This window comes from Spodoptera frugiperda, chromosome 25, assembly GCF_023101765.2.
Source record: "Spodoptera frugiperda isolate SF20-4 chromosome 25, AGI-APGP_CSIRO_Sfru_2.0, whole genome shotgun sequence".
Taxonomy (NCBI): domain Eukaryota; kingdom Metazoa; phylum Arthropoda; class Insecta; order Lepidoptera; family Noctuidae; genus Spodoptera; species Spodoptera frugiperda.
Window position 1 is genome coordinate 5,279,364 of NC_064236.1, and position 10,812 is coordinate 5,290,175.

Consider the following 10,812-nt stretch of genomic DNA (forward strand, 5'->3'; position numbering starts at 1 on the left):
ATTTACGACTATATGACGGGTGTCCCGAGCACTTTTTAACATCAAAACAAAGGTTCACATGAATGTTGTTGTGCATTGTTTTTACTACTGCTGCTGCTGAGATTTTTACTTGTGGAGTTACTCTCCGTTTGTTTTTGTTTTTATTACGTACGTACTTTAATGTTTACGTACTCTAATATTACGTGAAGTTAGACTTCAATATTGTTAGGACTTTGGTTGTTGATCGCAAACTTATTCGAGTTACTAGTTTTGTGGTCGTGAATTATTTTTATTCTTCCACGGTCGTTACTAAGTTATGACGCAAAGGTATTACCCAGTTTGTAAATAAGTTTACGTACTTTCCGAAACATTCAAAAGTTTCTTGTTATGTTTTGAATGTTTAAGCTATTTAATGTTTAAGCATCAATTACTGATTGTTACCGAATGTATGTAAAATGCATTAGAGGGAAAACAACGCTACTGTACCTAGTATCGTTAATTTTATTTAAATGTGTATTGCTAATTCATAAATAAAATGTACAGCGTGCAAGAACATCGCAATAAGGGAGCACGCAGTGAGCTACGCACAGTAAGGTGTTCGGAACAAGGAAGCCTCTTTATGTCAGTGAAGGAAGCTATCGGCACAGTCCGAGAAAATCGATGTCGGCTCCCCTCATAGTTTGCATGGCCACGGTCCGGCCGGCGACCACTAGGCACCACGAGTCCCTGCTGTAGCCGGCAGCAGCAGCAGCGCCGTGAATGTTTTATTAAAATATTAATATTATATGGCTGGACGTAAGGGGTAGTGCTTTCGACGTGTTTAGAAAAAAATTAAGGAACCGCGCCCCCCGCCCCACCCTTCCGCCCGCACCCCTCGCACGTCCACGATGCAAAATTTTCAGTGCCCTGCGCACGGCTCGGCCATTCTAATAATACAAGCTTTTGCGTAGGATTCGCTTCCATTATTTACTTTTATGTGTGTCATTTCGGTACTAATCCGAAGCTATTCTATTGAGACGATCGTAAAAAACATCGTTTTAATATCTAAGTGACGCATATTTGTATTATGAGTCACATAGAAAACTACAGTCGATGTAGTCGTATGTTCGTTTAATTATGACTCCTCTTATCTACCCACTATAATTTGCTAATATCGTATGTAGGTAATATGACCTCGGATAATATTTAGGTTTTATTTTCTTTATCACAATCGTACAGATCGTTGCCGGTTATTGACTTTGAATAAGGAAATGACATTTGCTTGTCATCTATTACGAATTAATAATAATGAACAGATACACATACATGTGCTACTATTTGTTTTGTTCTTTGATCAACTGCTCGATAAAAGGTTGGAATTATTTCGATACCAAGGTGACCCACATCATCAAAACATTATGCATCAGTTGTAAACAATGCACTTTACTTAGTTTCAAATTGTTGTTTAGAATGTGGAAACCATTATTTTTACGTACAACATAATAAAAAGAGATTTAAAATTTAGAGAATTTCGTCGCAGGGCTCTGTCCGCCCGCATTGTAAGGGTGGGTGCTATCGCTATCCTACTCGGACGCAGCTTCACCGGACATTTCGACCGGGCATTTCAATTTTGAGAAAGAGTAGGACCAGCCCCGTCTCCCGCGCGCCTCGGTCACCCCCGCGCGGCCGTCTCGCTCGCACTAAGGACACACAAAAGGACGAAGGAGCGATAACTTCATCACCGTGCGACGGTCTCACTCGCACACACGCTACGGTGGGGGACGACGTTGCGAATTGTTATTGAAGTCATGCCCCCGAAGGCGACTTCGGGAAGGCTGTCAGTTGCTAGTAAACGTTCGCAGCGTCCGTACCCGGGTGACCCGCGACGCCTTCACGACGCACCTAGCACATTACAAACTACTATACATCGCGCCACCGGGTTTACAAACAAGTGCCAAGTTGTTATTTTACTACTTCCTCTGTGATTTTAGTTTATTATGGACATTGTTAAATATTATTAGACTTTTTCGAGTGACAATAAGTTTTCGCTTCAGTACTATGAAAGTTTCGAGCGAGTGACGCGGACAGTTAGTGGCCGGTGCAGTGGAGAGTTGTTGTCGGAGCCGGCTGAGCAGCGCGCGACTGTCCCGCGGGTGCCAGTGTTTACAGCCGCGCACGTGGCCGCGCCGTACGCCCGCGCGACGAAATGCCGCCAAAAACTTTCTTCGGAAACATTGCCGCTGTTTGAGTGAAGTCGCGAGGGGAACCGCGTCGACCGCGACCATGACTTTAACCTGTAGCGCCTGATTAAGCGTGGACTACATGTACGTCAAAACGAGAAGTGCCGTTTTTTTATTATTTTTTTTTCGTTGGAGGAGACGGTGCTCTCCTTTGGATTAATGATTTAAATGGCTAACAGCAACGCAGTGTCGTCGACTTTATCGTCGAGGGATTATCACTGTAAGATTTGTGATCTCTATTTGGACACTGTCGAATCATTAGAGGTACATTTACAATATCATAAAGAGAATTTATATGTGAAGTGGGGTACGCAGAATGTACAGAATGATACTGATAACAATAACGGAGTTAAAGTGAAGATCGAAACAACAGTGTCGGCTCCAGCCGACTCAAGTGACAATATGATCACCAAGCCCAGCCCAGAGTTCCAGCAGCGGGCTACGCCAGAGACCTCGGCGCAGTTCCCTCACCCAGCAACCCCGCAGAGCTACCACAGTGCACCTTCGCCATATCAGAATCCAGATCAGACCAACTTCTCACCTGGAGCACAATTCGGTAACAACTATTCTCACTCTGGCTTCCCTCAAAATCAACATTCCGAACAGATTAACTGGGACCAGTCCCAATACAACCAAGAGTATCACAAACCGAACCGGTTCCATCCGTACAATATGCAGGAACGAGTGTCGCAAGTATCATCTTCCAGTCCACTTTACGGTCAGCCTCTCAATCAGCCGACGCCTTCGCCATCACCGAACCAGTGCGACAAATGTGGCTTTGTCTGTGACTCCGCCGTCCAACTCAATGAGCATTGCAACTCTGCTCACGCAGGGGTTAGTGCACCGCCTACTGCATCATCTATGCCATTTCAACAATACCCAGGCAAGCAATACAACAACTCGGGTTATCAGAACGAAAGTGCAAAGGTTAAGGAGGAACATGAAGAATCTTCTGACATTTTAGATTTAGATTCCCAAAAAGTTGTGTATCAAGGCAACGAAGGCGAACAACCGACCGGAACTTTCGAAGATGCACCAACTCAAGGTCGAGAAGTTAATACACGTACTGTTCCGATGATGCCTTGGGAGACGCAAAAATTATATAGTAATCCACAGCTCAACGGAGACGTATCTCTATTTAAAGAACAAAAAATGTTTGCTGAGCAAAAGCCGTATCAGTCGGAAACAAAAATGTTTCACCCCGAGCAAAAGTTTGCTTACACACAGGATAAATTTCTCGGCGTACATCACGATCAAAAACCCTTTATGCACGTTGAACAGAAGATATACCCGGGCGTTCAAATGCCTCCTCTAACAGACTACTCAGGCCCAGTAGCGTCATCAAATCCAGATATGAAACCGCCATATCGGCCCTACGATTCACCAGCAGCGCCACAAATCACAAGTACACAACCTGCGAATCCCACATCTTCAACGCTTCCAACAATTGGAGGCAAAGGCGCAAATTGGAAATCGAACGAAGCGCGCCGTCCTAAGACGTATAATTGCACCGCTTGCAATAAATGGTTCACTAGCTCTGGTCATTTAAAAAGGCATTACAATACGACTTTGCACAAGAATGCGGTGAGGTCTTCGGGTCAGCCTGACCCAGCGACTTTGCCCATATCCAACCATCATCACCCGAGCCGCGAGATGTCGCGTGCGCAACAGCAGTCCGCCGACTCCAACACGCAGAGCCCCGTCCCTTCTGAGGACGGCCGAAGCGTGGACGACGCAGCCCTGCAGTCGCCTTACGCCTCGCAGAACTTCGACCGGTCACATCGGGTTGCCGCCATGCAGTCCAAGTCACCGTACTCGCATCTTCAACAGGGTAACTTAGATAATAATTTCAGTAATAATCCTCTAGTAAATCACCCTTTACAGCATCAGGTCGGTTCGCATCCTCTCAATATAGGTAGTCAACCGCCGGGTATAGGGAATCCCAATGATAGTAGTCATCAGTCATCGAAAGGTGTAGCAATATCATCGGCAGGGAATCCCCCAAACGGGGAAGCAGGTCCCTCTGTTTCGCAAAATCACCATATGAGGGGCCTGCTATCAGTGTCAACCAGCAATATTTCAACTCCGGTACTAACACAGAGTACACCGGCACTTACGGCGCACACTCTGACTCCGTTCAGTCATTTGGGTGTCAACCCGTACAGCCCGAGGTCTACGGATCCTTTGGGGCCTTCGGTTCCGGACCCCACGCACACCCCTTTATATTTGGGTCAGAATTTTCAGCAGACTATAGCACCGAGCTACCCAAACGGGATGGCCCCCCACGTTATGGATATGGCTATCAACAATCTGCCTACAGCCAATCCGGCTACTTTTGGTGAATCAGCACCAGAAGAAGTCGTTGTTATGGAACAAGAAACGTCAAGTGAGCCGGCCGGCGGCCGCCTGCCGAGCTTCTCGCAGCTCCAGACGCAGAGCTTCAGCATTTACGTTTCTAACTATATCACACAGCCTAACGTGGGGGGTCAAGTTATCACTGACGAGTCGACTGCTGGTTATATTATCGTCGACCCGGTTCACTCTAATTTATCTTATGGCAATCCTGAACTTACAGGACATGCTATAGATTACGATTCTTCGATGATCGAATACGATCCAGAACAATCGAAAGTTTATCCATACGGCTATGCCGTAGAAGGAAAAACTATAAAACGTGAAATAGACTTGTTACAAACAGATTCGAGCGAACTTCAGATACTGAAGATAGAAGACATTATGGATTACGCGAATAAGGAAAATTATGGGAATCAGCTGAAGTCCCCGGCTAGCCCGGAGAGCGCAAAAGCTGAAAACGAGAATCGCGGATCGCCTGGGGTGTCGTCCACCGTGCCGAGCACGCCGCTCGCCGAGAGAAACCAAATGAAAAAGACGGCCGCGAACACAATACACAAATGTTACGAGTGTGATAAACTATTCAATAAGGGTTGTTACCTCACGCAGCATAACAAAACTTTCCACTCTGGCGTTAAACCTTATAAATGTCAACGTTGTGGGAAACGTTTCTCAGACGATACCTCATACGAATGGCACTACACTAAGCACTCCGATAACAAGCCGTTCAAATGTAATGAGTGTCCGAAGTCATTCAATCACAAGTCAGACCTTCGGCGACACATGTGCTTGCACTCTGACTGCAAACCCTTTACTTGCGACCATTGTGGCAAGGGTTTTATAAGGAAGGATCACATGGTGAAGCACTTCGGCACTCATAAGAAAAAGTCGATCGGTCGGTCGTCGACGTCTCCCACAAACGCGGTATCCTCGACGTCGGTTTCGCCCAATAATAATAATAATTCGCGTCTGCTCAACATCAATGTCGCTTACAACTGAACGGCATGAAAGAAATAGTCGCAATCACATATCACCTCATTCTAGCTGAAAAATCGTGATTTCTTTGACTTAGGCCGCGCCGTGAATTAGAACCTGATGCACCGCCGGGTACATACGCACGTACATAGGCCGCGATATATCGCTATGTAGGGCGGCCGCACGGCCGCGGCGCGACTCCAGCGCACGCGTTCAGTCCGCAGTTCGTTTTTTGTTGTTCATTCAAGCTAACCTTGCGATCGGCCAGCACAAAGTGACTTTACATGCCTGGCTGTCTGGGCGCTAAACATATAATTACATGACGTTAGAATAATTCTACAATATCATTTAGATCGAACCATATCATTTTTACATATTGAATACGGAAAGAATCGTAGAAGTAATTAGATAAAGTCAAGATCGTCGTTTTATTTTGGAAATATCAGACGCGACGTACGTCACATATCTTATTTTATTGTAAAGTATTATAACTATCTATAAGATTTATTTTACTTTAGTTAAAATTCTATGTTTTCTTTATGGTTGTTGAAGTTTACGAACGATAGGTACGTATAATTGAAAGTGTTTAGAGTATTTTTTGTAAATATTGGGACACGATTGCCAGACGTTTATTTTAAGTAGGAACTGGAAAAAGTAAATCGTACACCGGAGATAAGTGTTATGCTTTAATTATATGATGGGTACAAATTGATAGTTTCAAACGGTTTAGAGGAATATTGCCAAAATATAGGTTTAATGGCAAACTTTGTAATGATGATAGGTCGAGTACTCGAGTAGTGTCAGCGCAGGGCGCGGCGAGTGTGTCGCCCGCGACCCGCGGCGCGGCGCAGGCGACACGAGCCCCGCGCCTGCCGCTAGTTAGCGTTTTTGTTCTAGATGTAAAATCTTCTATTGATTATAATATTATTACATGTATTGATATTTTCCCGGTGCTTCCTATTATTATTTTGTCTGTTAACATTTGTTTTAATATTGTAAGCTAGTTGACTTCTTTGTTTAAAATTCTGATTTTTCCTAAAAGATTAATAATTTATGTCCAATTTAGTTACCAATGCGTTATCTGAACGAATTTAGTTATACATTCCTGTTTCGTTAGTGGTAGGAAAGTAGTCTTCCTAAACGTTGCCAAATTGATTCCGCAAACTGTCTGTTGCGAAACGATTTAATTTTTAATTTTTAGCCTAATGATAAAGAAATTCTCTAGCAATAATTTATCGTAATAATGTAAATGTTTTTTGTATAGTATTAAAATAAAATGGTCACGATTTATTGATTTATGTACTGAACAAGTTGTAAGGGAATCATGACTATTATTTGTATATAGAATTGTGAAACGGTAATATCACTTAACAAAGGACATATCAAGGCCGCGGCGCGCGTGGCCGGCGTGTCAGTATACTCGGCCTGCTCCTCCATGTCGCGTGGAGTCTGCCCCAGCTCCCGGCTCCAGCCAGCACGGCACAGTACATAGCGCACACGCACCACGGTACATTGACACGTCGCCCGCGCCGCCTCCATATCATCGGTCGATACAACTATCTAACACCGACTATGTATTTGTTTATCTCGGAATGAAAATGTGCAATATGAACATTATATCGACTTAATTTTTGATAATGTTTGTATTTGAATGTTAATTATATTGCAGAAATATTTTTATACACATAGAATTACACTAGCAACGTTGATCTACCTCATCAGCGCATAACGATACATATATATATATATATATGGAAATGTTGAAAATCCGAGACCATAATGTACAAGCAAAGGATATTGTTTAGCGCATCCCAGTGACCAATAACTGAGAAACTCTCGGACCGATATGGCCTACCTCTTAAGAATTAGTTTAACTATTATGGAATGTAAGACTAGTGCGAGTGCAGTTGCATCCACAATGAATCAACTGTCGCCTGAGTTTGTTCGCATACTTTACAGGCTTTTTATATCGCACGATAGCAATATTTACAATATTTCTGAAAAGTATATACTATACATATATAATATATATATGAACTGTTTGTGAAAATACATAAAGTGTTATATTGTTGAAAATATTGTATAACAGTTTTTTTCCTATAGCAATAATAATGTGTGAAACAATATACGAAACTTAACTACCTCAAGTAACGTGTAATAGGGTTAGAGTGACGCGAGGGCAGCTGCGCGGGCGCCGGCTGGACAACTATATACCTCATCTTGCCTTCCATGTTACGTTTAGAGAGTAATACGTTATACCGCACGGCCGGCCGCGGCCCCGCGCCGCCCGCCCTCGCTATATATAAATATATATTTTAGAAGACATGTATGTCTCCCCTCATACTGTTTAAAGCACACACTAGTAGCATCAATTAGCTATTAACTTATGTAAATATATAATAACGATAAATTTGTTATTTATCATATTCTATTATCGTACTCATCGATAGACTTATTTTTAAATAAGTTTAACGTAGCGATTTCAAGTTTATAACATTAGCGGTAAGGACGGTAAACTGTAAGATTTTTGTGATGAATATTTGTGTATAATGTATTAATTTAATAATCAGTTACCAGATGATTTCTGTTACATTGAGTTGAGTAAAATCGGAAGAGTTAAATACGACAAGATGTTGTTTTCTTTATATCTTGTACCCTCGTGATGTTTCTGTGTCCGCGGTGACAGATATTGCATGCATTTCGTTTCATAATCGAAATTTGTTAGCGTAGCGACAAAATTAAAGATCAGTAGGCGACGTTCGGATGGAAGCGACCACAGCACTGTTACCAGTGAACACTTTCGTTATCTTGAAGTATTCTTCAGAGTTTCCAACCGAGTGTTGTCTCCTATAGAGATAAGTCTTGATTATAGATATATCTAGTGTAAGGCGACAGATCTGTCACTCCGCTACGGCGAAGGCTCTGCTCTGCGTTGGTTCGCTCACGCCTGACGACCGCGCTGTTGTCACTCGCGCGCACCATGCGCCATCAGATCTCACTGTTACTCCATGAGACATCGCCTCCCAGGCGTGAGTGAGCCACACAAACTTCTCTAATGCGAACTTTTTGTATGTAAACAGCAAAGCGATTTTGATGTATTTTTTGTATTTTGTGATTTCCCAGAAATTGGACGGGAACTATTAGGTAATGTTATTTTGTTAAGCTGGTAAGGTTGCATTATGTCTCCGAAGTCGCTGTAGCAGTAGTGTTTGTTTCAGATCTGTGAGTTAATATAAATTTAATGTGAAAAAATATTCTTGTTTCATTTTCCTGTCTTCCTCTGCCCTCTGCGATGTTTTTGCTGAGCAATTTGTATGTTGTACTATGTGTTCACCTTTATATGTATGAAATAATATGTTTCATACATTATCATTACCGAATTCACACGAACATGAACGTGTTCGACAACATGGTTTGTTTTTTATCAGGTCTGGTGGTAAATAAAAAATAAAAATAATAAATAGTTTTTCTAATAGAAAACGTTTCTTTTTTGTTTTTAGAAGAATCAAACTATCAAGTTGATTTAATTTTTAGACAAAGCACGTAACAGTTACTTTGCACAAAAAAGATAAATAAGGTAATGAAAGGCACTATCAAATAATAAATATTATATTTTCATTGTTTTGATTAGAATGGGGATGATGACGAGGTACGAAAATTAAAAATCTGTTTAGTCCGTCAGTTAGGTAATGAAAAAATATAAGAAACGTATTTTTTTATTTTGTCATTATATGATAACAATATTTAGATAAAACCATCAAAGTTTAAGAGTGTGAGCAATTATACGTCATCTCTATGCATAAACGTACCTAGAAGTGACGTCCGCGATATTTCAAATCTGAAATCTTCGAAAGTATTTCTTTCCGTAAGAAAATAAAGAATACATGTCTAATGTTTTAAGATAATCTATAAGACGGACATTCAAATATAAATTAGTCATCTACCAAATAATAAATAAATATTAAGTACCTAGTAACTGACAACAAATAATAGACCAGATTAAATAATGCAATAAAATAAAACAAACTATATTTATCATAAATATACTCCAATATAAATGAGGAACACAACAAATAAAGACACTGTACAAAATTGTACTTAAATGAACACGTTAACTTACACTTTATTCAAACGATTTTGATTTCTATCCCCCTGACAATAAAGTACACAATAACAGTAATTAATCCTTGGTAGTATAAATATCATTGATTTATTTATTTCAAGATAGATAAGAACACTTATTTACATGGGATATGGATCAAAATCGAATGGATATGGTGAATTGAATTCTTCTCACTTTTGGGATTATATGTGGTAAGTGCAACAAACGCTACGGGAGCCGGCAACGCAACGCGTTACGCAACATCAAGCGAGCTGTAGCTGCAACAGAGGACTAAGTATAAAGTTTAAGTAAGTATGGATATAAAGAAATGAAAACTAAGAACAAGCTAATATATGCTCTATCTCAGTAGGAATAGGCTTCAAAATGATAAATAAGACAATATAAAAGGATAAGGAATATACAATTATTTAAGGGAATTTCAGAAAATCGAATTATACATAGTTGAAATGTACACAGCATTAACCCATTACAGTATAATGTTCGATAATTCGGACGCTAGAAAATTATATATACATGATGATAATTAATTTAATTAAAATTATAATATATGCAATAATAAGCTTAATGCTGTAATGGGTTAAATGCCAAAAATAATCATTTTTTTATGAAGAAATAAATGGTAATTGCATACTAATATTTTTTATTGATTATCATACATAGAAAGCATAGTTTTATAGAATAATTAATATTAAATATTACAATGTAAATTAACAAAATAAGTTGGCAGGTTGTAGCGCGCTTCGTAGCGCGAACCGTCCATACAAAAGACTTCAACGGCCGACCGTGCTTGAATATGAATAAAATTTATTATTTTGTTGAGACAAGAAAACTGTGTAGAATAATATTCTAATATTTATGTCTGGTATAATTTCATGGAATCATTAAATGATAATGTTATTTAAATATGTTTAACATTGAAATAAATTCTAATGACTTTTTATTGCACTAATTCTGTAAGCTCTTAAAAGTTAGGAATCTATTAAAAAAATTACATTTATAATATAAAACAATTAATTTTATTAATTATAAGAATATAAATTCTTCGAAGTAACAAGCAGAGGTAAGGTCTTAACCTACTTAACAAGCACGGCTCCGGTTCGACTCCGGCACGGCTACAAAAAGGCTGCAAGTGCGCTGGCAGCGTGCTTGTCACCATTTTGTATT

General features: G+C 40.3%; 1 protein-coding gene across 1 annotated transcript; it reads left to right on the forward strand.

Moving 5' to 3' along the window:
- Positions 1 to 1,719: 1,719 nt before the first annotated feature.
- LOC118263541 (uncharacterized) lies at positions 1,720 to 8,779 on the forward strand. The gene has a single exon (XM_035575593.2). The coding sequence runs from the start codon at positions 2,367 to 2,369 to the stop codon at positions 5,547 to 5,549; it is 3,183 nt and encodes a 1,060-aa protein (XP_035431486.2). The 5' UTR covers positions 1,720 to 2,366; the 3' UTR covers positions 5,550 to 8,779.
- Positions 8,780 to 10,812: the final 2,033 nt, after the last annotated feature.